The sequence below is a fragment of the Dromaius novaehollandiae genome, chromosome 3 (genome assembly GCF_036370855.1).
Source record: "Dromaius novaehollandiae isolate bDroNov1 chromosome 3, bDroNov1.hap1, whole genome shotgun sequence".
In the NCBI taxonomy this organism is placed as follows: Eukaryota; Metazoa; Chordata; class Aves; order Casuariiformes; family Dromaiidae; genus Dromaius; species Dromaius novaehollandiae.
This window is the reverse complement of record NC_088100.1, coordinates 1242753-1270661: the sequence shown is the minus strand read 5'-3', so window position 1 is coordinate 1270661 and position 27909 is coordinate 1242753. Positions and strand designations below refer to the sequence as shown.

At 49.6% G+C, this 27909-nt stretch overlaps 2 protein-coding genes across 2 annotated transcripts in view; one reads left to right on the top strand and one right to left on the bottom strand.

Annotated features, from left to right (window-relative positions):
• Positions 1 to 27909, bottom strand: part of HADHB (hydroxyacyl-CoA dehydrogenase trifunctional multienzyme complex subunit beta) — a 644785-nt gene that overhangs the window by 15043 nt on the left and 601833 nt on the right. The gene's annotated exons all lie outside the window — the stretch shown is intronic.
• Positions 39 to 26842, top strand: HADHA (hydroxyacyl-CoA dehydrogenase trifunctional multienzyme complex subunit alpha). Its single transcript, XM_026111258.2, has 20 exons — positions 39 to 194; positions 4597 to 4638; positions 4730 to 4800; positions 5547 to 5680; positions 6922 to 7060; positions 8185 to 8304; positions 8386 to 8488; positions 11575 to 11697; positions 12394 to 12512; positions 13328 to 13384; positions 17203 to 17312; positions 17587 to 17721; positions 18334 to 18505; positions 19205 to 19291; positions 20684 to 20824; positions 22012 to 22080; positions 22997 to 23192; positions 24095 to 24209; positions 24825 to 24970; positions 26224 to 26842. The coding sequence occupies exons 1-20, from the start codon at positions 107 to 109 to the stop codon at positions 26367 to 26369; spliced, it is 2313 nt and encodes a 770-aa protein (XP_025967043.2). The 5' UTR covers positions 39 to 106; the 3' UTR covers positions 26370 to 26842.

The window sequence follows — 27909 nt, the reverse complement described above, 5'->3', positions numbered from 1 at the left end:
CGGGCAGCCGCGGGCGGGGCGGGGCGGGGCGGGAGGGGAGGGCGCAGCGAAGCCCCCGGACGGCGCCCGCGCGCCCCTCCCTCACTCGACCTCGCGCGCAGCAAAGATGGCGGCCGCGGTGCGAGCTATCGGGAGCCTGGGGCGCCTCACGGCCTCCGCCAAGTACTGCCCGCCCCGCCGTGCGCGGCTCCCGGGTGAGCGGCGGCAGCGGAGGGGCCCCGCGGCCGGGGCCGGGCTGGGGTCGGGCCGGGAGCGAGCGAGCGGCGCGGCGGGAGGAGGCGCGGCCTCCCTGGGCGGGGGGGAGGTGCCCACGCGTGTGCGTGTCCCGGGGGGGCTGCGAGGGATGAGGCGTGCGCGGGGGGAGTCGCTGAGGAAGGGGGGGGGTCGCCCTGGGGGGCATCCGCGGGTGTCCGTGTCGCTGGGGAGCGCCGGGGAGGGGGCTGCCGCCGCGGAGGGCGTGTGTCTGGGGGGGGGGGGGGGCTCCAGGGTGTCCCCGTGCCCCCTCCCCGGGTGTCCCCAGGGCGGGGGTCTGTGCCCGGGTGTCCTGGGGGACGGCGGTGTGTTTGTGTGTGTCCCCACGGGGGGGGGCTCCCACGCGTGTCCCTGGGGCGGGCTGCTCTCTGTGTCCCTGCGTGGGTGTCCCTATGTCCACGCAGGTGGGCGCGTTTTGGGGCGGGGGGGCGGTCCCTGCGAGCCTGGTGTTGGCCGGGGCTGCAGGCAGGGCCGTGCTGTGTGTGCGAGCTGCCGTGCGAGGAGGGGGTGTCCGCACGTCCTCACACGCTGCGTCTGTGCGAGCGTGCACGGGGGTGTCCCCGTGTCCTTGCACCTGTGTCTCCTGGGGCTGTTCTCCAGGACTGGGCCTGTTCTCCAGGAGCGTTTGCCCACACATGAGGGAAGGGGGTTTTTGTGTCCCCACGCGTGTGTGCGTGCCCCCCGGGGGAGAGCTTTGTCCTCGGGGTCTGTGTGCGTGGCCCTGAGGGGACGGTATCCCGTGTCCCTGTATGGAGGAGAGGAGCGAACATCCTCGTGTCCATCTGTGTCTGCAGGGCTTTAGACCGTGTCTAGGTCATGTTTACAAGCGTCACGTCGTTGACCACTGCTCCCCTGTGACGTGCTGACCGAGGCAAAGCCCCAGCACCCTCTTGCTTGTGCTCAGTGACTGCTGAGGGTCGAGTCTTGGTGCTTTGTCGCAGAGGTGCCAAAGGAAGGAGGTGCCAGGTGCCCCTGCGCGGGCCTAAGGCTGAGGCTTAGAGTCACTGGGAACAAGCTCTTATTTCTGTGCTTTGAAGGGCCTTAGGATGTGGTATCGATGTAGAGCTGAAATCTGGCAATGTTTCATTTAAGCCTAATACCTGTTTTATGAAAACAGGATTGGAACAAGTTTATATGTGACTTGGTTGCTAGAGGAGCAGAGCACCGCAACTGATAACGAGCGGCACTGCAGTAACTCCAGAGGTTGCTCAGACTGCCGCTTGTGGGTTTCTCGTTATAACTGGCAATATTCTTCATTACAAATACTTTCTTCTGGGACTGCTATCAGGACTCTGTCATTCGGCATAATTCATTGCAGTCTTCCTAAGCGGTGTTCTTCCATAACAAAGCATCTTCCAAAATGGATGCAAATCTGTTGAGGGCTCACCAAAAAAAGAATTGTTCTGCGCAGTCAGCTCGCAGGTACAGACTGGAAGTGTAGGCAGTAGCCATCGTCGTGAGCTTCAGCTCTTTTGTTCTGCTGGTGCTTGGCTCAGTCCAGGGCTACGAGACGCCTTTTCTCCCAAACCATCTGTGGATGGTGTTCACACTTCAAGTGACGCGCTGTCTCCGGGTGACTGGAAGGGCAGGAAGGAGAAGTGCAGGACAAGGAAGCCGCCAGGGAAATGATAGAGGAAAGAGAAAGTGGGAAGAAACAGGTCCCAGCTAGACTGCATGAAAGGGGCCTTTTCCATTCTCTGCTTCCTTCTGAGGCTCCCTGCTAAATCCTGAGAGCAATTTTCTGAAGTGTTTGGTGTTCCTTTTTATAGACAGTCTTTCAGTTGTCCAAAGAGTGTGAAATAGTGAAAATTGAATATATATTCGGGGCTTTGAGTTCTAGAATGAGCAGTAATAAAATGGTAGAAGTGTACATCTGGCCAGCTGTTATGCCTCCAGAATTTGGAAGAGGATTTTTCTGGCTTTGATCCTGGCGAGTTATCACTGCTAATTCTGAATGAATCAAAGCCTAGAGCAGTTGTACTATGACTGTGACTGCATAAATGCGCTTTTAATTTTAGACATAGAAATTGTTTTCCAAGAGTATACTGGACCCTAAAATAAAATACTGTCAAGAATAGAACACAGAAAGTTATAATTAAAAAACTCTTACTCAGATATTAAGCAACTGTTACTCTAACAGTGTATTTCCCCAAAGAGCTCATGTTAAAATGCGGTGAGGTTTATTCTGTCTTGCCCTTGATTTTTTTTTTCCTGCTTTGTATCTGTTGTTATGTTAAAACTGAAAGGTGAAGTGGAATCAAAGGTTTAAGATTTTCTTGGAAGCAGTGTTTTCAGAAAGTGGTTTCAAAGAGTAAAGGACAAAGTGTGTTGGCCTATAGAAAGAGGAGAAGAATAATTCATCTGTTCACTTTTCTATTTTGAATTGAGATTGTCTATTTTGTATACTATGTAGTTATGCTTTATAGTCAGCGCCTTGCTCTGGGTATGCGTTGGAGAGAGTGATATGCTGCTCACCTTCCCCTCTCCCGGCTTTAGGAGATGCCCGACTGAGGGTGTGGAAGGGAAGCGTTATCACTTGATTTGCAGCTGAGATGTTTGCTTGATCAGATTCTCCCTTCTGCCATGCCTATCACTGTGGAGCAATGCAAGGATTAAAGTGACGAAATTCAGTAAGATTGTTCAGTGCTCACCTTTCTAATGTGCTGGAGTTGGATGGGCAGCCTGCTCTAGGTGACCCTGCCTGGGCAGGGGCTTGGACTAATGATCTCTGAAGGTCCCTTCCAACCTCAGCCATTCTGTGATTCTGTGGGTGGCTCATTAATTGGGTTATTTTAACCCGATAAAGCGCATCACGTTTTGCTGAGGCACCTATGTCAGTGGAGAAACTGTTGGTAGGCAATGCTCTTTTGAGGAAAATGAGAGTTGGTGCTTAGTTTCAGGAGTACCCGACTTCAGTGCACAAAAAGTCTAAGGAAATTAATGCTGACCTGAGTAATTGCAATCTGGGCCTTGTTCCAGTCCAGAAATATTTTAAAGTAGCTTTGGAGTGGAAACCAGTTCACACGTTGTTTATGAAATGGTATTGCAAGCACATGACACCCCCCGTCAGAGAGGAGTCTGCTGGGATGGGCTGACACACAATTTCCATCCCCACCCCGCGGCATCCCGCCGGTATCCTGGGCTCCGGGAATGGAGCACAAAGGTCATTCCCCGGTGCCAGCAGCCGAGACAAAGTGGAAAGAGGGTCAAAGTACAAAGGAGCTCTAGCCCTGAGCCCGTGTCACGGGGCTGTGGGGAGGGAAATGTACCTGTTTGCAAGGTGCAGGCCAAGGTTTTAAGGCTGTTTTCACTCTTCTGGACATTCTGCCTTCTTGCTGCTGGGAAGGGGATTGTTTCAGCTCTGAGCATTTTACCAGTGCTGAGTAGTAAATGGCTGTGTTCCAGCTGGGAGGTGTACAGTGTGTTGCTTAAGAAATAATACTTTTAGACTTTCAGAATTAAAACAGCTTTGACTAAGATTCAGCCTAGATCTGCGTTGGAGGATCCTCTCAGTCAAGATCAAGGTCACCGGAATAGAACTGAGACTTATTTGCATAGTGAGAGATCATCAGGCAATATACAAGTTCTTGGCAGGAAAGGGGAATCTGGGATGTTTGTGGGAGTAAAGTAGCACTTCACTTTTAAACAGAATTTGGTCATACCTCGTTCTGATATTTCAGAGTGCTTTGAAACAAGACAAGTTTGTCTAGGCACTTGCACATGTAATTTGTAGAGATGGATCAACTATTTCATTGGTAGACTGTGGAGGAGAGAATAAACATTTTGTGCTGTTTCTTTGTGGCTCATCAGGTATGTTCCCTGTGATCGGTGAAGTAACACTTGCAGTGGCAAAATTTACTGGCATAATAGTGTATTTTTGCAGAAATATTCTAGGTTATTTGTGTTTGATCTGGGGAGAACTTAACATGCAGGCTTGAAACTGTCCAAAAGGCAGTAAGGTCTCTCTAGTTTAGCACATGAAGTGTTGAACTGTGCACACCTAATGTCAAAACACCCCTGTAGGTCCCCTGCTTAATCTGTTGTCAACTCTTTGGTAAGAAGGTTTTGATTTTTACCCTCAGTTTGGCATTCCTGGTATTGGAAAGTCCCCTATGGGATCTGTACTGTGAATGTCACTTCAGTAGCACAGGGTCCGTTGAATTCTGGGGGTGGCACAGGTCCAGCCACAGCTGAAGGAACTGGCTGATACTCAGGATTCTCTGAAACACCGGCCTCAGCAGATAAGGGAAGATGGGAGAGTGTATTAATTATGGGCAGTTAAGCTGAGATCTCCTCAGGAGCTTGCTGAGAATGCCTGTAACATATGCAACATCTCTCCCTTAGGTTATGCTTGCCGCAGCATCTCCACCTCCACTGCTCTTCAGGGTAAGCGTAAAGCTTTTGTATGTGAGTTTGATTTTTCTTTCCTAAAAATCCACTAAATACAAGCTGATAAAGTGTTTCCATTTGTTTCCAGCTAGAACGCACCTTACCTGTGATATCAAAGGAGATGTTGCTGTTGTACGTTTCAACGCACCAAATGCAAAGGTACGGTTTTGTTGGCTGTGATTAATAGACATATCAGAGGAAATAGCAGGAATACAGGTGGTACAGAGAAGGCATGGAAAATTGCTAATTTAAGACTAAGAACTTTTCTAACCTGCTGTCTGTCAGATTTCAATAAAGTAGAAATTTGAGAATGAGAATTAGGGCATATAATAAAAGAAGATACTGGAAAGTGCCCAATGGAAATATTTTGTATGTACCGAATTAACTTGTCTCTCTCACCAGCACAAGATATCACTGAACATTATTAAGTTCTGAATTCAAAATGTTTAAGGAGAGTGCCTGCTCTGTAGAACAAAACAGCTTAGAAGCTATTAAAACCTGGGTTTTGAGGTCACAAACCCACTGTCTGTGAGGTTGAGGAAGGAAGTTCTTAAGAACAAATGACATGATGACCTGCTGCAGGGTTTCCTCTTGGGGTTTTCTTTCTGGCTGTGTTGTGACACAGGGTGAAATAAACTTTATAGCAAATCTGCGCTCAATTTGTGTGCCCGGAAACATAATCGTGCCAGAATGCAGTTTTTAAAAGTCTGTAGAGCTACTGCTTCTACTGGCTTCAGACAGATTGGAAAATCCATTTAGGATTATCATTGGCTTTGGCTTTTTGTTCGGTCTTTCTTCTGTGAGAGTTTTCTGATGATATGATGATCGAGTCCAGCACTTAATGAGAGGCTTAACTCCACTGTCTCCTGGGCTCTCTATTTACAATGTGTATTTGCTGCCTTCAGGTGAACACTCTATCCAGACAACTGCACTCAGAGCTTACTGAGGTGATGAATGAAATCTGGGCCAATGAAACTGTCAAAAGTGTCGTCCTCATCTCTTCAAAGCCAGGCTCTTTCATCGCTGGAGCAGATCTTGAGTAAGTTTGGGTGGCGGTAGAAATTATGCTGATGGAGCTTTCTCTGAAGCCCGGCATCCGGGGCAAAAGGTCTGGCGTGCTGTGAAAACTGAGCAGTTTGTCATTGACATCTCCACAGGGGTGAGGCAGAGAATGGATGTGAAATCCATGTGCACAGGATGTGTAACTTCGCAGCGACTTGCTTAAATGAAATTAGGGCCTTGATAAAGAGGAACATGGCTAGGCCTTAAACCCCATCTGCTTCTAGCCCTGGGTCACTCCTTCCTGCATGCCAGGGTGCAACCAAGGAAAGTTCCCCTTCTGGCTCAGGGGTGCTTTGGTCTGGGGCGCAACAAGAGCAGATAATTTACATGCAGAACTTCATTTAGGCTGGTTCTCGAGTGCCTGGCGGTCTGCCAACACAACCTCTTGGTTAGGCAGCCTTGGCTCTCTGCCGTATGGAGCATCTGAGCAGCTTCCCAGGCTGAATAACTCTCGCAGGGTGTGAGTAGCTCCGGTGTGGGTGCTCTCACCTGGGCCTGGAGCGCAACTGGTTGTCAGTCCTGCATTCGTAACAACAGAACAGTTGTCTAAAGACATTAAAAGCCAGGGAGCTCTGAGCAAAGAAGGTAAATTACACATCAGCCCTTCAAAAACTTATTACCTTTCTGTCCAGCCTTATTCGGGAGCAGAGACTTGATCTGTCCTGTGGTGGGAAGGAGGCAGTAGCTTTAGCTGATCAGCAGGGCAAAAGGACAGGCTGCGTTTAAGGAGTTTCTGCTGGTCTCAATGCTGTGAGCCTGCTGAATTGTGCCTGCCTGGCAAACACTGCTAGCCTCTGTGAGAATAATTGGCTCGGGGAGTCTCTAATTGGCGGAGCGCAACGTCAGAGCGCTGGCCATCTGCTTCTCTAAAAAGTGATCCTGGGCTCTCCCTTCCACCCTTCCTGGCAAGTGCTTTGAAGCTTCCTATGACCCTTCCTTCTCTCCCCAAAAGGCTTTCAGAGCTCTGACACAAGGAAACTCATTCACTGCCTGCAGGCACAGTCCAATGTCAGTATGCAGTGACTTAACCCACTGATTTTAGTAGTCTTCCTGTGTTGTCCATTGATCTAAATCTGTGGGGCTAAATAGCTCTTGCCTGTCTGTCAGTCACTGGAGCTTTGTGGGAAGGGGGGAATAAAATCCTTGAAGCACTCTCCATTTTACTGCTGTTTTCTCAGTGCTTTTCCAATGCTGATCAGCCTTTCTGCCTCACTGCAGCATGATTGAAGCCTGCAAGACTTCTCAGGAAGTGACTCAGCTCTCTCAGGAAGCACAGAAGATGTTAGAAAAAATTGAGCAGTCTCCAAAGCCCATAGTTGCTGCCATCAGTGGCTCCTGCCTGGGAGGAGGACTGGAGGTATCGGACAGTTTGGGGTCTGCCAAGCAGCAGTGGCAGTTGGTAGCACTGGTTCTCTAAACTAGCCAAATGATGCCAGCAGGACTATCCTGAAAGGGTGCAAGAGAGAGAGATCTGAGACCTGACGTGAATTCTGTACATCCATTCAAACAAATCTGTGGCAAATTAATGGTTTGGTCATGCTTCAGGGCTCTGCCATGCTATTTTTTCTGCTACTGTTGAAAGAGAGCTAATCAAATATGAATCTGTGTGTGCTAGGCTAATATTTAGATGAGAGCACTCCTGGGAAACCAAGCTGTTTCCAGCAGGCATTGGATCTAGATAAATGCTGCTGGCAGAATCCAGGCTGGAAATATCTTCTTTTCAGTTGAAATAAGCCTCGCATCCCAGCAACTTCTGTTGTTTTAAAGGTTCTTGTATTCTCTTTCTGCGAGGAGGGTGAGTGTGGGGAACCTGGTCAGGCTCCAACCTGGCCTACATTCCCTCTCACTTACCGCTTCAGCTGGGTGCAGCATTTGCTTCATAATTTCTATTTAGGATTGTGCACTCTTAAGTAGCTAATCTTTTCATCTTTGCCCAGGGTAATGATGCGGAAGGAAGCGGCTTTGTAAATTGAAAGGCTCTGTGATTGTTCCTGCAATCCTGTTTAGTTTTTACTGAAATGGAATAACTTTGTTTCTGGGAATGCAGTCTCTTCAGCTGTTTACTGATTTCTCAAGCAATTTCAGCTTTTTGCAAGCACAATAGTGAAGAATCTGGACTTAGTGATCCAGTGACAGACCGAGCATCATGGCTGATCTATAAATGGGACTGCGCTCTTGAGTGCAGTGAATGAATTTAGCCCCTGAGAGTCCAAATGAGATTTTAAAAATAGCTTGGCTCAAATCTGTACCCTTGTGTTCGTGCCAATAGCTGCTTGCTATCATCAGCCCTGTTTGCCCTCCTCTCACTGGAGGAAGCCATGAATGAGCACAGAGGGAATTTGGGCTGTCGACCTAGGGAATTGGGGATGAGTCAGGAGGAGAGCTGGGGCAGGGTGTGGAAGGGAGCTTTGTGATGGGTGCCCAGTTCTTCTGTGGTCTCTCGAAGGGAAATCCTGAGTTGTTTTCTCTCCCCGTTTTAAGGTTGCCATTGCCTGTCACTACAGAATAGCAACGAAGGAGAGGAAAACAGTCTTGGCCGCACCTGAAGTGTTACTGGGACTCCTGCCAGGGGCAGGGGGCACTCAGAGGCTGCCGAAAATGGTAAGTAGGAGAAAAATTCTTAATATCCCCTTCTGCTTCACAGCATGCTCCCACTCTGAAAACCCCATTCTGCCCTTCCAGGTGGGACTTCCTGCTGCCTTTGACATGATGCTGACTGGGAGAAACATCCGTGCTGACAGAGCAAAGAAGATGGGTCTGGTTGACCAGCTGGTGGACCCACTAGGTCAGACGTGAGGATGCTAGCGTTGTCTTCCAGCTGCTTAGGGAGCTGATCTCCTGCCTGTCGGTTAACCTCCCCACCGTGCTGAAATGGGTGCAGAAGCCATCCATGCAGGCAGTGTGTGTGGTCTGGTGGAAAGTCCTTACAATGCTCTGCAGTGCAATCACCATTCCCACCTGAGAAGCATGTGCACAGGGACCTTGAAATGTCAGGCTCAGGCTAAAGCTAATTGGGAAAGGTTAGAATAAAGGGTCGGCCTGTTGGCTCTCTTGCATAAGCTAATTATGCAGATAAGAACCTGCATTCCTCATTTATCATGTCTGAGGGACAGATTGCAACCCCTAATAAAAGGAGAATAGGTGACCCATGCCTACATTTATGCAGCTTGCAGATGTTAATCTCAATGACAAGATCTTGAGAAGAAGCCAACACCCACAGCTTGGTTGCTCTGACTTGCTAACTGACTTTCAGTTGGATGGAGAAATTCCTTGCAAGGTGCAGACCTAATTGCACTTCCAGCTACTAAGTGGGCTAATGAATAATTGCTTGCTTCTGGTCTTCCTGCCTCAGGGCCACTTTTTTGGAAGGTAACTGGAGGGGCCAACCCTCCGCAGCCTCTGCTGAAAGCTCTGAACCGCTGCTGCAGGGAGAAAGAAACCATTGTGGCAGCTGATACTACCACGTAGCTGCAGAGTGCTGAGCTCAGTTTCCCCAGCCAGAGCATGGCTGAAGGACCCAGTGGGCCATTCATGCCTTAATTTGATGAACAAAAAAATCTGCCCATCCTGAGAAAAGCAGGGGAAGCCCCAGTGTCTGTTCTCTCTCACATAGCACTGTTCAGCTGCGTGAGATGTCTTTAGCTTTCCTCTGACTTATGAAATGGGTCAGTGGTACCTGGGCTTGAGTTAAAAATCTGCTGAATAAACTTTACCACTGCATAGTTGCTTAAGCATGGTATTGTAAATATGGCTTTTTATACCAATGATTAGTCTGGCTTGCTAAAAGAAAACCTGAACTTCCAAAGAGCTGTTAGGAATTTTAACTCAGACCAAATAAGCATTTAGGAGGAACAACAAAAAAAAAAAATCTGTGAACGTTAGAGGCATTCTTCGTTCATCCAAGCAGCACCCAGCGCCAGAAGGCTTTTTGCTGAGTATTCTCATGTTCATTCTGAACATCTGGGCAAAAGCAGCTTTATCTGTGGTGATGCTTTAACTGATAATGGAAAGCTTTAAAGGAGAAAGAATTAATCAGGATGCAATTTCATCTAGTGTGCATGGTGCAGAAGCAGGTGGTATAAATGAAGTGTTTTCTCCAGCTGCAGTATCAAAGTCCAGAGCTTGTGGGCATTGAACACAAAGCTAATGGAAAGGGGAAATCAGGTATTCACATACTGTAGCACCTCAGATTGCTAATGCTAAAGGTCCCATGTTGCCTTGAAGTGGTGGAAGGGACCTGGGAGGCTGGTAAGGTTTCAGCTCAGAAATCCCTTCACCCTTAGAGGTAGGAATGCTCTCAAGTTTCCAATGAATGCTCTAGAAGCTGTTGGTCATTGGTGAAATACAGACTAGGCAGCAGCTCTGGGGTAAGTTTTCTGAGCTGACTGTAAATTGAAATCTGCTATATCATTAAGTTTGGACAGTTTTTCTCTAAACTGGCTCTGACTTACTGCCAGGGTAAGGTAAAACTTCCTGATGGTGAGCTCTTATGATCTGGTCAAAATGAGTGTGTTCCTTTATCTGCTGCTTGCCAGGAGACCCTCCAGCAGGATCTGGAGTCTGCAGAATATGTGCTCTCAAGTTTCTGTGAAAAGAAAAGTGAAACCTTCAAGTTGTATAGGGTTGGGGGGGGTGATTTTTCTTTGTTTTTGTTGGGTTTTTTGGGTTTTTTTTTTTTTTTTGAAAAACTGTTTCTCCTATCAGGGAGTTGTCTGCTGTGGTATGTTCTTAGCTCTGAGGACCCTGTACAGCACGTGGGTGTGGTCGGAGCTGTTTCCAGCAAAGATTAATGAGATTGCCCAGCCTAAGGATGCAGAGTTGTAATCTTGTCAGGTTTGTTCTGCTAGTTCAGCGGCAGCCCAGCACAAGGCTGCACTTTCAGCTGCAGTTTCCTTGTGGTGGTCCTGTGAAAAATTACTGGGCAGTGCTCCTTCATTAGTGACTCATTTTATTTGCCTCCAACAGCTTAATATGCATAACTGCATTTTCAACTCTGTACTCTGTTCTGTGTTAATGACATCAGCCCCGTGCTTGGAAATTGTGCAACCCACCCCCAGAGTTTGCTAAAACATGCCTTTGTAATGGCTTGGTTTGTTTTTAGGACAGCTTGGACTTAGCACAGATGGGCAGTGAGGTGGATTGCATGCCACTTGGGATCTCGTCAGAATTTGTTGTAGTTGGTACCAGCTAAAGCAAGTGAGAGATTTCCTGCACCTAAGGTCAAAGGTTGATGAGGTTTTACTGTACATTGGCGCCAGTACAGGCAATTTTTAAGGATGTTGCTGTTGATAAGTGTTGCCTGGATATTTAATAGCAATAGTACAACTCAATTGTGCAGGCTTACTGTACCACATAAGAAAGCAAATGTGCAACAAGAGGTGGGAAGGCAGGACACATGTTCTGTTAAGATATAGATGTTGCTTGCAGCTACAAAAAGTGAAAGGATGAGAAGGAATAGAGACAAATTTCAGTTAGATGTTACAAAAAGATCTTCATAATGAGGATGGTCAGACGTTGAACAGGAGTCCAGAGAGGTGGCAGGATCTCCATCCCTGGAAGTGCTCAGAACATGTCAGAGCACATCCCTGAGCAACCTGATGTAATTCCAAAGTTGGATTTAACTTGGAAGTTGGCCCTGCTTTCAGCAGTGGGTTAGACTGGATGGCCTCCAGTCTTCCCTTGCGACAAAATTATTCCATGGTTCCATGAAAGCAGTGTTGACGTTTAAATGACATACTGTTGTCTGCTCCTGTTGGGGGTTGGCATTTTGGCGTTTCTGTGTAATGCCATGGATATTAAATGTTTTGGTCTCTTCAAATGCTTTCCTGCTGAGCCTTTCCATCTTGTTCATAACTTTTCTTTTGTTCACAGGGCCAGGTCTGAAAACTCCAGAAGTGCGAACAATTGAGTACTTGGAGGAAGTAGCAATTGGCTTTGCCAGAGGACTAGCCAACAAGACTGTGTCTGCCAAAAGATCGAAAGGGCTGATACAGAGTAAGTCTATGGGTATCATAGCCAACTCCCAAGAGACTGTAGTGAGTATAATGCAACTTTGATTCTTGGGGGTATGTTCACGCTCTTTCTTAATTCCAGCTTCAAAACAAAGTTCTTTCCTGTTGTAATAGTCTCTAGAACCAGATGGGTTGATAGAGAAAAGATGACTCTGCAGGTCTGATCTTCAAGTGGCATTGCCAGAGCTGTGCATGGTGGCTCCTGAAGTGTACTAGGAGGGAGCCAGGCCTGGGGGAGGAAGCAGCACCTCCTCCAGAGGACTATCCATGTTGTCAGCTTTAGTAGCAAGTTTTGTGCCAAGCTTGTGTAATCAAGTGGGAAGAGGCACATGGACCTGCACTGCACTGATCCTCTTCAGCAGAGCCCTTATGCAATTAGCAGAGCCAATAAATGATGACATTTGTCTGTGCAAGTTCTGCTCCACAGGTCAGTTTTGCAGTCTGTCACTGACTGCATTAGGAGGATAGTTTAGCCCTAAAAGGGACATGTCCTTGGAACAAGCCGTAGAAATCCACCTGACCAGCCCAATGCTAGCTGTGTCTAACTGGGTTTCAGGGGCTCCTTTCTATTCCAGCTGTTCAACATTCACACCTATAGTCTTCAGCATTCAGGTTAGTCATTTAAAGGCTGGTTATGCATATAGGGCCATGCTGAGACGTGTTTTGTCTCATCTTACAGAGATAACAGATTATGCCATGGCTATTCCATTTGTGAGGCAGCAAGTCTACAAGAGAGTGGAGAGCAAAGTTCAGAAGCAGACCAAAGGACTCTACCCTGCTCCACTAAAAATCATTGAGGTAACCCCTGCTGAGACATGAAACTACAATGAAGGTGAATCTGCAGGATAACATGGCAACAGAGAGGGAAGGTGGTTCCTTTGTCTGAGTCAAACCATACGTTACTTTACAGAAGATCAGCCTTGATGGGTGCTAGCTGTGTGTTGTATTGAGCAAACATTCAAATTCAGAATAGCTTCCCAGAATATCACCAGCAATTCATGTGGTACTGGCATCAGTAAGGGAAAGATCAATATTCGTGAACGAGGGAAGGCTTAGCTAGAATACTTTCTGTACAACTTTCAGCTGCAGTTTCTTCAGATTTCCTGTGCAGTTCTTAATGAGATAATTAACCTGTTTGAAGCAAGGGAAGTTGTTATTTTCATAGCACTAAGCACCCAAAACTTTAATACCTAGTCCCCTAAGTAACACAGGCATTGTGTTACTTGAAAACATTGCCCATGGTTGAATTATTTTAAAATGACTTTTCACCATTTAAATTGTTGCCAAGACTTCTCTAAAAGCCGTGAATGTGCCCCTCTGACCCTGGGACCACAGTCCTACTGAAACAATTCCTGAAAGTGCAAGGTATGTGTAAAACTTAACCTAACAGAAAGTGTATTGCCATTGTAGCTACTCTGTGCTAGAAGGACAGGATGGTTCATAGCTCTGCCTTGGACAGCATTGACAGGACCCAGAGAGTCTCAACTGTCCCTTGCATGTTGGGGAGGAACTGATGGTGAAATCAGGAGGCACAGCTAAACAAGTAATTAAACTGTAGCTGTTGGCAGGCATGCCTTAACAGTGGCGTATCTTTACTGCTCTTCTTTGACTAGGTTGTAAAGACTGGTCTTGATCAGGGGCATGACGCTGGATACCTCTCTGAATCCCAGGTAAGGAGATTAGGTCCCTAGTAGTAATTGGTAGGTTATATGGATGTGGAAGATTTGTGTTTAGCCTTGCACAAAGGAAAATACTCTTCATAGGCTGCTTAAAATGGTGTCTTGATCCCTGCCCCCTCTTTCGGGAGTGGGACTGTGAAAAATGGCTTATCTTAAACAAAAGAAATGTTTTTCAAGTTTCTTCATCTATGAGAAGAGCTTGTGGCCTTTTTTATTCCTGTCTTTTATATTTTTGAGTCAGGAGTGACGAGATGAAGTTTACCACTCTACATGTCCCATAGTAGGATTTTCTTTTCTTTTCTTTTCTTTTCGATTGTCATATGGGACAGGTACTTTATAGGTGGGTATAGTGCTGTCTTAGTCTCACGAGTATTCCTCGCTAATGTGGTGCAAATAAGTCATTTCTTCCTAAACTTGTTACCCTTCATTTTTACCAGTGTTCAGTTTCCTCTGCCACCTTCTTTCCACCATCATCTTTGCTTAGAGTGTTGATTCTCCATTACTTGTTTTGCTGTTTGTCATGTTTTCTAGTCCAGATACTTAGTGCTAGCCCTTTTTCACCCATGGATAATTGAATAGATGTTGTTTTTCAGTTCTTGTTTCTCATCCAAAACAGGACTTCTCTTCTCTGTCCCTCTGTGGATCTTACCTATCTATTTACTGCTCCAGTGAGAACACTGGCTGGTGCTTGCCTTTCAGAGGGACGCTGACAGCCTAGAGAACTGGACAAACAGGAATCTCATGAAGTTCAACCATGGGAAATGCAAAGGCCTGCACCTGGGGAAAAATAGCCCCAGGCACCAGTACAGGCTGGGGGCTAGCCTGCTGGAAAGCAGCTCCGCAGAGAAGGGCTTAGGAGTCCTGGTCGGCAACAAGCTGACCATGAGCCAGCAAGGTGCCCTTGTGGCCAACAACATCCTCGGTTGCCTTGGGCAGAGCATTGCCAGCAGGTCGAGGGAGGTGATCCTCCCCCTCTACTCAGCACTGCTGAGGCCACACCTGGAGTCCTGTGTCCAGTTCTGAACTCTCCAGTATAAGAAAGACATGGAGCTACTGGAGCAAGTCCAGCAAAGGGCCATGAAGATGATTATGGGATTGCAGCATATGACACATAAGGAGAGGCTGAGAGAGCTGGGATTGTTTAGCCTGGAGAAGAGAAGTCTCAGGGCGATCTTATCAATGTGTGTAACTACCTGATGGAAGGCAGTAAAGAAGACAGAGCCAGACTCTTTTCAGTGGCACCCAGTGAAAGGACAAGTGACAATGGGCCACACTGAAATACAGGAAATTCCACCTAAACATAAGAAGAAACTTTTTTACTGTAAGGGTGATTGAACACTGGAACAGGTTGCCCAGAGAGGTGGTGGAGTCTCTGTCCTTGGAGATGCTCAAAACCTGACTGGACACAGTCCGGAGCAGCCTGTCCTAGCTGGCCCCGCTTTGATCAGCGGGTTTGGACTAGACAATCTCCAGAGCTCCCTGCCAAGCTGAAGTGTTCTGTGATTCTTTGAAATAAGCCTCTCTTTCGCTGATCCTTTGCCCTCAGTCCTTTAGTTTCTTGGCATGTTAAGTTTAGTACCAATAGCGACTGCTAAGGGAAGTCAAACCTTGTGCATTTTAAGGCACAAAGTATTTCTCCTCTCAGACCGTTTGCTGCTTTTTCCCATTCATAGGTCCAGCCAGTGGTGAGAATGAGCAGGTTTTGCAAAGATGCAGATACATACGCACACAGCTGGCCGCATGGGTCAGCACAGACAGATCAGCGCCTTTACTAGCACCCACGCGAACATAAACAGCGGTTGTGTAGACATGAACAGCAGGGATGACCAATGCTGTTACTCCTGTTTTTTGGCTGGTCAGAATTGAGACTTGCTGGTGGTTATATGTGTGTGTATGTGCGCACGCACACATCCCTGCAGTAGCTGGCTAAAGATGTTTGGTCTATCAAGAAGCTGGCCCCAGGGCCCACTCTCTCCAGTTGCTGGCACCCAGACCTCTTATCCTACATGCTATCCAGTCCAGCTTGAAGTTTGCTAGTAGTTAGAGAGAGACATGCACACACACAGAAAGACAGGCCTAGAGTTTAATGTGCAGACAAGACAGCCTGTGGTGATCAGGTGCAGTGCTTGGCCGGACAAATGTTCTGACCAAGAGCTCGCTTATGCCTGACCCTTTTATTCCCCACTTCTCTTCATTTTCATGTGCTTGTTCTTCCCCCAGCCATGTCGATCCCTCCCTTTCTCTGCCCTCGTCTTCTCCCTAATAAACATGTTCCTAATTACTTTTCCCTCATTGGCCCCAATTTTGCGATATCTATACCCACATTGGAAATTTTGACACTGATAAGGTAATCTTGGCCTTACACAGTGTTACTGATATGGTTACCTGGGCACTGCTGGCCTTGCAAGGCTTGACACCCCAGAAGGTCCCCAATGCTCCCATCCATTTATCTGTGCAGTTTGGTCATCTCTCATGTCACTCCCCCTTAACCACCAGTGAAATCCAGCTGTTCATCATGGCTGTTGTCATCTGTAGCTTTTGTCGCCTTCTCACTTGGTTACCTGCCATGTCCAGCAGTTTCTCATGCTGTGTCTAGTAGTTTCTTTTGTTCTCTTCCAGTGACTAGGTCCTGGTCTGACCTGGTAGCCATCTGCTTCATACCGTAACAGTGACCTCCTGGATGTACCCCTTCTCTTCCAGTTATTCTTTCCACCTACACTTGATCTGAGGCTAAATAAAAGTTTTGGGACCCTTTTGTTCCTTTCAGAAGAGAATGAATGTTTTTTCTTCAAAATAGCAGCAGGATGGAGATCTTCCCAGAACCCTGTGAAGACAAAGTGTCTGTATGATGTCTTTTTTTTTTTTTTAATATGTTTCTCTCTTTCCCCCAGGATAGGAGGCTTGCAGATTCTCTTACAGGCTTCATGCATCTGGTATTTTAACAAGTCTCTAACTCACAGGACAGTAGTGAAGGAAGATACTGCCTGCTCTAAAATATTGTATTGATGGTTTTCCTAGAGCTGGATTTTCCTTAGCTGGTTTGGCTTGGACAGCCTTGTTAGTTTGCTGTCACCTTAGACTGTCTCTTGTCTTCCTGCCTCCATTCCTGTTTCATGCTGACTGCTTTGATTTTGTTGCCCACCGCTGATCATCTGAAAATAGCATCAGGTTACAGTTCTCAGTGAGAGCTGGCTTGTTTAACAATTGGAAAGTTAAAGTGCCTCAAAGTCTGAGGGCAGGATCCTTTTACCTGGCAGTCACTGGGGCACCGGTCCCCTGCTAGCTGAGGATGTGTGTGGGGTGGAAGGGGCCACATACTTGCCCTGGTCACTTATCAGTGAAGTAAAATCCTGCCACTGGGGGAAGTAAATTGGCTCCTGCATTGATCTCATACTGACTCCGCAGCAGGGTTGCATCTGGTTTACCAGCACAACAGTGAACTGCCAGTGAATGCTCTTTCCTAGAGTGTGGTGGGAGAGTCCTACGAGGAATGAAAACAAGCTGTGAGTGGGTCAGTGGGTACAAAGGACTCGGACATAGAAGTGTCATGGCTATTCTTGTTCCCTTTATGGAAAAGGACATTGAAAGAGCAGCCTTCTGGCAGCCTATGTGGCTTAGCACTGAAGGTAACTCTGTGAAAAGAGGGCCCACATGCCCTGTCTGCTCTTCCGTTTCTGTTCAGGTTACTAGTCTGTGCAATTGCATGGGTGATTGTGCTGCCCCTTTGCCATATTTTTGATGCGTGCATGTTGGAAGTGTGACAGCTGTTCAAGGCTCAACTTTTTGCTTCCCTCTCTCCCTTCTTCCAGAATTTTGGCCAACTTGCAATGACTAAAGAAAGCAAGGCGCTGCTTGGACTTTACCACGGGCAGGTGCAATGCAAGAAGAATAAGTTTGGAACACCTCAGCGAGAGGTCAAGTAAGTGCAAGTGTGGGATGCCTAAAGGAGCAGTTGGAGAAGAAAGGCTGTTGGGGCTGACTGGCCTAGCCCTGAAAAGCAGCATAGCACAGCAGAGAGATTTCCAGAAGGCCAATCTTCTGCAGTTCAGAGGTCTTGCTCACAAGTGAAATCTTCTTGTGTGACCTCACTAGAAGTACAGCCTAGATGGATCTGTACAGGATCTGCAGGAGTCTGACTGGCAGCAGAAATTCAGCTATTTCTGGCTTTGAACGTGTGTCTCCTTTCTGTGTAGGACCTTGGCTGTGCTGGGAGCAGGGCTCATGGGAGCTGGAATTGCACAGGTTTCAGTGGATAAAGGACTGAAGACCATTCTGAAGGACACAGTACAGCAAGGCTTGGACAGAGGACAGCAGCAGGTCTTCAAGGGGTATGTGAGCTTAAAGGCATTCACTCAGGAGTGGCTGAGGCCTCCTTTAGTCAAAATACTCTTCTACTTTTAGGCGATCAGGAACTCCTGACACGTCTGTTCCTTTGGAGTCTTCTTCCAGTAGATATCACAACAGTGCTTTCTTTTAAGGTTGCCCTATGCAGTGTGCTGGGATATTGCTACGAAATAGGTCCAGTGTATTCAGCCTTAGTTCCTTAGGTAGGTAGACCACCTAATACGTGACTGCTTTAGTTTTTAGGTTTAGCAGTAGCTTATACAACTAAGGGGAGGGGTGTGCCCGTGTCAGGACGCATCGGGTCAGACCTCTGAAAAGCTGGATTTCTTTCCCCCATGCTCCTGGCTCAGCAGAGATAGTGCTCAGCTGCACAACTCTAAGGATTGTAAACGATTGACCTTCAGACTAATATACCAAGAGTTGTGTGAGCAGGGCCCTACTCCTTTCGGATGGAAAGAGGGTCCAGTAGGCAGAGTGACAGTCTTGCTGGATTGGAGATGGTGTTTTGGGTCCCAGCTCCGGGAGGGATGGATGAGCTTGGTGTCACAATGAACCAGGGCCTACCTTAGAGCTCTGACGGAGCTGTCCTTCCCTAGGCTGAACAGCAAGTTGAAGAAGAAGAGTATCACCTCCTTTGAGAGGGACTCGATTCTCAGCAACCTGACTAGCCAGCTGGACTACAGAGGCTTTGAGAAAGCAGACATGGTGATCGAGGCTGTGTTCGAGGACATTAACATCAAGCACAAAGTGCTGAAGGAAGTGGAGGCTGTGAGTGTCGGTTCTGAGCAGCTTGTGCTGGACATAGCCCCTCTACGATGGAGACTCAGTGTGTCTTGCCCTCCTGGGTTTTTCATGTCTCCTCTGTGCTGTGGTTTAGTGCTTGGTACTATTTACTCATTTCAGTATGTGGGTGGGTGCCAACGGCAGTTTTCCTATCCAGTTCTGACATACCTGGACTCCTGGGAGCCACTCCAAAAACTTTTCCATTTGTCTGAGTACTTTGATGTGACAGGTATGTCCTTCTGTACCTCCACAATGTATAGTCCTTTACCTGCTATCCCTAGCTTGCTGCCACTGCTCCTTTTCTATTGAAGAGTACACTTGAGAAAGTGGCTGTGTCTGTTAAAGGAGTCGGCCTGTGCTCCTCCCTGGGGTCCCTCACAGTTTCTAGTGTGGTCGCAATGAACTGGCAGAATCATGGTGGATTTGAGACAGACCAGTGTCACAAACCTGGAGGGAGATCAGTGTAGTCGTCCTGCAAGTCAGATCTGGCTGACTTGGACTGCTGCTTTAGGATGAGTTTCTAATGCTGTCTGCCCTGACAGACTGAAAGAGGTTTGTCTTGTTTGTAAGGCATAACTGAATGCTGGGATGCTCTGCTAGTGCTGTTCTTTCAGGGCTTTGTGCATCGCAGTCCAAATCTGGCCTTGGATGTTTAAACTGTCTTTTTTCCTCCCTCCTCCACAGGTGATCCCTGCTCACTGTATCTTTGCCAGTAACACATCTGCCCTCCCAATCAGCCAGATTGCTGCTGTTAGCAAGAGGCCAGAGAAGGTGAGTGCCTGACACCATGGGCCTGCTGTGAGTCTTGAGCTGCCTGCTAGTGGCAAATGGCTTTGCTGCTGATGAGGGCTGGGATCTTCTGCTTCCTCCTCAGAACACGAAACAGCTCGACCTCTGCCTCCAGTGCAAGCTTTGAACAAAGAGCTTGTGACCCTGGATAGGTACAAAGGGGATGAAGGTGGACTTGACCCAAGTGAGATGTTGGTGCAGCAGGGAGATCAGTCCTTCAGGAAGCATCAATGCACACAGGAGGCAGAGAAGCTGTGGAAGGACTCAAGCTGAGAAAATTCATTAGACATAGGAGTCACTTGCCATGGCGGGGAAGTACCTTCCTAGGGAGAAGGGTGTTAATGTAACAGCAAAAAGGGAAGAAAAGTCAGTGGCTGGTAGCTGAACTCAGAGGTGCTGAAACTGGGACCATGGACCCATTTTTTTTTACTAGTCAGCTGTAGGATCAGCTCCTGAGGCAGGTGGTGGGTTTTCTCTGTGGCTCTAAATGATCTGCCTGAACAGGGTACTTCTTTATTGCTTCTACCCAAGTCTAAACAGCAATGCCATGGCCTGCTTCTCCCTGGTAGCTGCATCCTCATCCCCTAGGCATGGTCCAGAAAAGGATATCCGGGTCGAACTCTGTTTCACATGGAGCAGCCTGCCCTGAGGGACACATTTGGTGGAGTTACTATCTGAGGCATGCAAAAGCACTGGATTGGGAGCAGTCAGCTGCACACACAGTTTTGTAGTGGTGTCCATGACTGCTGAGGGCATCTGTGATAATCCGTTAACATGAGGCTGGCAGATCTGACGCAGGCCTTACAGGAGACCTCCACCCTTCAGGAGCAGCAGCAAGAGGCCAGACATGACACTGCAGTGTCCAGAGTGGTGCGAGGGATCAGGTAGAGTCACCTCCCAAAAGCTAATCATCAGTCTGGGCGGCCTTGATACAACAAGGGGAAAATGCTTTCCCCTAGCTTGAGGAATCTGCTTTGCCTGCTTGCTGCAGGCTGCAGAAGATGCAGGCCAGAGTGAGTATGTCCCACGGCAAGATGGTCCCACGGCAAGAACCAGGCTCTCTGAGATAGGTGGGGAGGGGAGGCAGTAGCAGCTTTGGGAGAAGGAAAGGGAAGCTCTAGAGCTCTGTCAGAAAGTGTTACACAAACGCTGCTGCACAGGTGCCTTCAGCTGCTTCCCTAAATTCCTACAGTTCCTACAAGGGTCTCGGATCTACCCAGGGCAGTTCACTGCCTCTGCTGCTTATCTTCCTATAGAAGTTCTGTGGACACCTGTAAAAGTTACAGAGTAAAAATCTGTGTCCCAACTGTTAGAGGTTCCTGTGAGTCTGAGACCAGAGTCTGTTTTAACCCTCCGTTCTTCCTCCTGCCCTAGGTGATCGGGATGCACTACTTCTCCCCTGTTGACAGAATGCAGCTGCTGGAAATCATCACCACAGACAAAACATCCCAGGACACAGCTGCCTCTGCTGTTGCTGTCGGGCTCAAGCAGGGCAAATTTGTCATCGTGGTAAAGGTGAGGGAATACTGCCCAAATAGGAGCTGGGTTAATAAATAAAGGTCAGTCTTGTGCACTGAGGTGAGGATGTAACATGGCTGCGAATACACTGGCATTAGCTACGCATGCTGTGAAGTCAAAATGGAGGTTGGAAGAGGCCTAGTGCCTAGGTGATCGAGGCTGAAGTCTCAAGTGGCATCCGAGAGCAGAGTCTGGGCAGGACTGTCACTGCCTCTTCTCCCTGCAGAGCAGCAGAAATAGAGGGACCTGTGAGCAGTAAGCCTCCTCTCTTTTTGGATTTAAATCTTGTGTGAGAGGAAGGGCAGAAATACATGTGCAGGTGTCAGGAAAGAGCTGCACAAAGCAAGGGGAGAGGACTGAGTGCAGCTCAGCACAGGAGCTGTGAATGAACCGTGGTGGCCTCTAGGAAGAGGCAGCAGAGCACAAAGCCATTGGTTTTGGCTGGTTTGTTAGGCTGACAGTTGCTGTTAAGCACATGCCCCTCTAAACAGAGCAGGTCTCATGCTCCATAACAGAAAGCATCAGTGATGCCATTTCACCTGTGTGGCAGGATTAGCTTGTAGGTTCAGAGCAGTTTGAGAAGTGTATGTTCAGATCTGTCTTTTCATTGAAGTGTGAGGTCGCCAGTGCTGCGGAGCAGGTGTTTGCTGTGGTGCTGGTAACATTGGCTTGGCTACAAGTGCTCTAGCTGTCTCTATAGGCCGGTGGAGTCACTGTGCTTCTCTAATCCTCCCTCGCAGATTAGATGCTTCCCTCAATGGCAGATTGCAGCTAATCTGTTGCTTCCTGACTTTGTGGGCAATGTCAGCAGGTGAAACAACAGATTAATGCCTGTTATATTAATGCTTAGCACCCTTTACCCCCAGGCAGCCTTTTGGGCTTGGTGTGAAGCAAGGGGACTTCTGCAGCCTGCCTGGGACCTCCAGGCACTATTTTAAATAAAAAACACTCTGGAGACTTCCAGGGAGTAAATTTATGAAGGTCTTCAGACCCTTGTGAGCCCTACAGGTAAAACCTGTTCTAGGAGTCAATTACATACCATTAAAAATAGAGCAGTTCAGTGTCTCTGCCTGTCAGTGCCTGAACTGCAGCTCAGACTGTGAAACAGTTCTTGTGTGATCAATAAAGGCAGTCTTCCTGCTGTTTGAACTTACCTGCCTTCCTGTTGCACTTCTCTCCCCTAGGATGGGCCTGGTTTCTATACCACCAGGTGTCTGGGGCCAATGCTGGTAGAAGTGATCCGAGTTCTCCAGGTTTGTATTCGCTCAGCTGCTGTGCATCCAGCAAACCCTTTGTCCAGCCGCTGCGCTCGGTTCCTGCTTGGGTACATGTCCAGTCAGCCACATCTCCTACCCAGAGCTGGCAGGAAGCTCGGTTGGACAGTTGTTGCAATACGATATCTAGCTTTGAAAACATCCAGGGCACGTGTGAGGCAGGGGGTGCGTTGCAGTTGCAAGGGTGCCCCTTTACCTGTGCTGTGTGACGTGTGACATGGACACTGCCTGTCTGCAAGGCAGCTCCCCTAAGCTGCCAGCTGCCCTCCCTGGCAAAACAGCCCAGAGCTGCAAAGCGGAGAGCAGCGTTTTAACCACAGGAGTCCAAACGGCAGCTGGGAGCAAGGCAAGGAGTGAGCGTGCAGGTTTCTCTTGACTCTGCTGCTGACCCACTGGGCAGGCTTGAGAGCTGTGATGAGTCAGGCTGTCCTCATCAGGGCATGGCCTGCAATGCCAGGGCAGACCGTGAGCAGATGCCCGTCCACCAGGTCCTGCCTTTGCCCTGTTTGGCCTTTGAGGTGAGCAGGTTTTTGTCTTGTTCAAGGCAAAGCACCTTGCAGAAGAGAGCCCTGTCCTGCCCCAGCTGTGGTGCCAGCTGTAAGGAATTTGCATCACACTGTGTCAACAAGTGGCAGTGGGATGCCAGCTGCGGTTTCCCCAGATGTCTCCAGCATGCTCTTACCTGAGCTGTGGTGCGACGGGACCCAGTGTAGGCTGTGATGAGGCTCTTCCCTCCCTACACAGCAGCAATGGACAGTCAGGAGTGGCGCAAGCACAGTTATGCTGCTCCTGTCTGTTCTCAAACAGCTAACGGGGCTGGTTGCACTCAGTGGCCCCAGATGGGGAGAGGGCCTCATCCAGAGAGATCTTACTGCTTCTCCTCCTATTCCTGCAGGAGGGTATTGACCCAAAGAAAATAGACACCATCTCCACAGCCTTCGGCTTCCCCGTCGGTGCTGCCACACTGATCGACGAGGTGGGTGTGGATGTGGCCATGCATGTGGCTGAGGACCTCGGCAAAGCCTTTGGCGAGCGCTTTGGAGGAGCCAACATCGAGTTGGTCAAGCTCATGGTGGAAAAGGGCTTCTTAGGTGAGACACTAGGCTGATTTAAACCAACGTGTTTCCCCTTTGTTGAAGGAAGAGTACTAGCATCCATCAGATTTGTCTGCCTCAGGCAAGAGGGCAGTCAAAGAAGCAGTCCTGGGAATGGGGCAGGAGTCCCTCTCAGCAGTAGGTACCCTGAGTAAACCCTAGGCTGCAGTCAGACCTTCCTTTGCAGAAATGGCTGCAGCAGGCAAAGATGCTGCCCAGAGCCAAGGCAGCAGATGAGATGACACGAAGCCCTGTCTGGCCCCTTCATTAAACCTGCATGAACACTCGAATGTGGGGAGGAAGCACATGGAAATACAGGTGCTCAAGTGAAACAAGCTCCAAGCTGAGGTTTAGAAGCTATATGCAAGGAAAGATCATGGCTCCTCTGTATGGCAGCTGTTCTGCAGTGGTACGAGGTGCTGAGGCAGCTGTGCTGCTGGACACGCCGGGCCAGAGCAGTGCCAGTCAGTGGGACCTGCACTTGGGCCGTGACTGTTTTTACCCTCAAAACAGACATCACCTCTGGCCGAACCTGGCAATGAGAGTTACTGGGAAGATTTTGTCATCTCTGTCCTTCCCTCCCAAGCATGTACAAGGACTATGCCTTTTTGCTGCTGTAGCCGTGGAAGCGGTGACATTTTTTGAGTGTTGTGTGCACATAGCAAAGGCATTTGGGCCTGGCACAATGGCAGCGTCTTGCCAAGGAGTCAGATGGACGGTCTTCTTCCCTCTCTGTCCTTGGTGAGGCAGCAAACAGGTGTGCTTTGAAGTGCAGAGAAGCTGCCTGTGCTGGGAGGATCTGCTTGTGCTAACAGAAGCACAAGAAAAGCTCGGGGGCAAAGATGTCCCAAGCAAGTGAGACGCGTAGCAGGATGTGACTGTCTTTTTTTCCCTGGCAGGCCGCAAGGCAGGAAAAGGCTTTTACATTTACCAGGAGGGCGTGAAGAACAGGAGTGTGAATTCTGGCATGGAGGAGATCTTGGCGCGGTTCAAGGTGCCAGCCAAGCCTGAAGTGTAAGTAACTGCACAAGCTGAGCAGCTGTGCGGGCTGGCTCTTACCCCCTGCCACGTGCTCCTTCTCCTGGCTCTGAGCAGCAGCAGGAGGGCCACACCAGCCAGTGCTGGAGAACAGGGCTGAACATGGAGTCACTCTAGATGGCATTTGGCTGGTCCCAGCTGGCATGTGTGGGGGTAGGCTGTTAGTTCTGGAGAGTCTGTGCTAGCGGGGACATGGATGTGCCTGAATTTATCAGCATTCGCTTGAGCACCTCTGCAGAAAACTTCCCTGTGGTTGAGCTTGTTGGAGCAGGTGGGTTGGTGCAGCCCCTGCCTTTCCCTCCCTGAACCCTCACCTTCCTGGTGTCACACCTATTGGACAGCCTGGCACTGAAGTGTCTTTTGGAGCAGTTCCCATTTGGCCTGATCGAGTCCTTGCCACTTTACTTGCCTGCCTTGGGTTGCAGCACAGAACTTAGTACTCCTAGCCTCATGGAGCTAGGGTGGTCCCAGTGAGCAACAATTCTTTCCCCCCACCCCAAGCCTCGCGCTGTCCCCCTTCTCTGCTGGCGTCACGTGCTCCTCCATCAAATCGCTGTTACCTTCAGAGCCTTGAAGACTGTTTCCTTCCAGCTGCGCTGAGGAGGACATCCAGATGCGCTTGGTGACGAGGTTTGTGAACGAGGCGGCCATGTGTCTGCAGGAGGGGATCCTCAGCAACCCCGTGGAGGGAGATATCGGTGCTGTGTTTGGCCTGGGCTTCCCACCGTACCTGGGAGGTAAGTGGGTTCAGCTGGGGTGCTTGCGAGACTGCACGATTTGGCTCAAAAGCGGTGTAGTGGGCATGCCTAGTGGGCTCTAGCCACCAGAGATAAGCAGGCTTTAAGGCCAGGTTTGAACTCTCCTGTAAAGCCTGAGCCAGAGATGTTGTTCCAGCATTGCCAGCCTCGCAACAGGGGGTGGTGGGGCTGAGAGCTGCTTAAAGGTGTGTGACAAATCTCTGCCAGGACCCTGCAGAGTTCCTCCCTGCTGGGACAGCTGTATTACGGGGCTTTCCAGGATGATGAGGATCAAAGAGATCAATCTGGGCCATTTGCTGTGTCTTCAGGAATGAGTAAGAAGGCAGAGCCATGCTGGCCCCAACCTTGTCAGCCCTTTCCATGATAACCCCAAAGGAAGACCTCTAGCATGGCTGTTAGTCCTGGGGTACGTGGGAGATCTGCAAAGAACCTACATTTTTCAAGAGATCTCTGGCTTTCTCTTGTGCGGTCTTGTGTCTCATAGCCAGTGGAAAGTGAGGCTGGACTTCAGCTCTGGTATCTCTTCTCTTGCCATAGCTGCTCACCTGGGTGGGCAAGCAGAGTTCTTGCAATGCTTCTGGAATCCCGGTCTCCCGCTGCATGCAGAGCTCGGGAATGGTGCTCAAGTACCCACTATTCCCCCTCCTCATGCCTGCAAATGGCGTGGATAAAGCTGAGCTGATAAACATGGTGCAGCTGTGGTTTTCAGGCCAAGACTCGCTTGCTTAAGCCAGGCAAGAGCATGGGCAGGGCTCTCTTGGACCCATCTGCAACCTGGCTGGATGGACACAGCCATAGTCTGGGCAGTGGATGAGGCACAAGCTGAGGTTTGGGTCACAGTTGAAGGGTACTAGGAGATCTCGGTCACAAGCTTGTGCTGCTGCTGAGTACCCAGCACTTTACCTTCTCCAGACAAGCCCAGACTCAAAGACAAATCCCAACTGATCTGTGCCCCAGCTTGTCTCCTTCCTTGTGCTCACAAGTCTTGCATTACCCCCAGCATGTCCTCAAGGGATGACCCAAGTGGCTCAGTCTGCCTCTGCTCAGTGCAGATCATCAGGCAGAGAGCAGGGTTCCAGCACCACTTGCCCACATGGCGTTTTGTCCAGAGGTTGGGATCCCTTCCCCCTAAGGATGGATCAGCTGAATCCCGTGCTTTCACCCTTCCACCTTGGTGCTTCTCCTTGCTGTAGCACAAATGTCTCCCACTTTTGTCCCTCTGTCCCTGGCAGGTCCCTTCAGGTACATAGACTCGTTTGGAGCCAATAAGCTGGTGGACAAGCTGCGGAAGTACGAGGCCGTCTACGGAAGCCAGTTCACGCCGTGCCAGCTGCTGCTGGACTACGCCAGCGACCCAAGCAAGAAATTCCACCAGTGAGAGCGGCCCAATGCCTCCTGCCCGTGATGCACCGACAGCTCGAGCTGGGGACACCGGCTCTCCCATGACACCTGATTCTCTGTAGGTTAATCTGCAATGTACCTGGGGGAGGCAAGGAAGGAAGGAGGGAAGCAGTGGACTGCCTCGGGGCTTGTAGTCATTTCAAGTGCCTTATCAGCTACCGTATGTTGGGCACTTCCGTCCCCTGCCAGTGTGGACCCGGGGTCTCCGTGCTGGGAGAAATCCTTCTGCATTCACCTCCATGTTGCACTCACCAGAGCTCCCGGCATGGCAGGCAGCGTCCGTGACACGGCTGGCTCTGAGGCCTTGCTTTCCATAAACCTCCACCAATAAATCCCCGTCTCCTGAGTTCAGACTCCATGCCTGCTTCTAATCCTGTCTCACTGGGGCAGCAGCCTCTAGGCTCTGAGGAATGGAACCACTCGGGCTGGAAATAAAGCGTTCAGGCAATCCTCTGGGGTCCTCTTGATGTGTTAGGGGCCGCCCACGCTGGCCAGCAGCGTGCTGAGCCGTGAGACCGACAAAGAGGCAGTCGGCGGTTGCCAGAGGGTGGGGAAAGGCAGGGGAGGGTAGCAGCGCAGAACAAAGACCTGTTCTGTCACCTCCGCCATCAATCAGTGCTTGTGAGGAGCCTCTGGCTCTTTTGTCTGGCCCTGAGCGCTGCCGCCAGGGTTATCCTGGCAGATGGACCCTCCTGTAATTGCAAATCAAGCAGCCAAAGGCCAGAAGGGTCCCCCTTGGGGAGAGCTCAATTTAAACTAAAAGGCTTTAAATCTCTGTGCACCTGTCACTGATTTCAGAGCTGGCCTGGCCTCCACTTCCTTGGCTCGGAGTGGTGCTGGGGCCACAGCTCTGCCTCGTCTGGGCTCCAGCCTTTCTCCGTCTTACCTCAGGCCAGGACCTGGGCAATGCTGCTCTTTTCAGGTGGTGTTTGTGCTCATTTCTCAAAGTTACCGGTATAAAAACAGGCTGAGGCATAATCTCCTCCTGCCTCTGCTGTCCTCGGTAACACTGTGGGAGGCATCCGGCTGCTCGCAGAGCTGGAAAACAACATTCAACCCTCCCCGGAGGGAAAGCAGCAGCCCCAGGAGCCTTGTCCATGCTGCTCTGTGGTGCTCTCTGGGTCCCTCTTCCCTGGGAGCAGTGCTGGGATGGGGCTGAGCTCCTCTTCCCTGGCCCTTAGGGTCTCAGGCTCTCCTGGGGGGCTCTGCTTGTCCTCTCCTTCCTGACCCCACTGGATTTGGTGATCCCCACCACGCCCAGGACCCTGTGGGGTTTTGAGCTGCGGCTGTGGGTGGCGTGAGGATGTCATTTCAGGGAGGTTTTGGGATGATGGGGCTTCACGAGGGCTGTGGCCAGCCTCGAAAGGCCACCGACCTGCTCCCAGGGGTGATGCCATGGGGCACCTCCGTGCACCCGTTGCAGGCGAGATGCCAAGGATGTGCAGGGCACAGGGGTGGGAGCAGCACCTCGCGCCGCCTTCCCCGAGGACCTCTTTCTGCCCTGCTTCCCCAAGGAA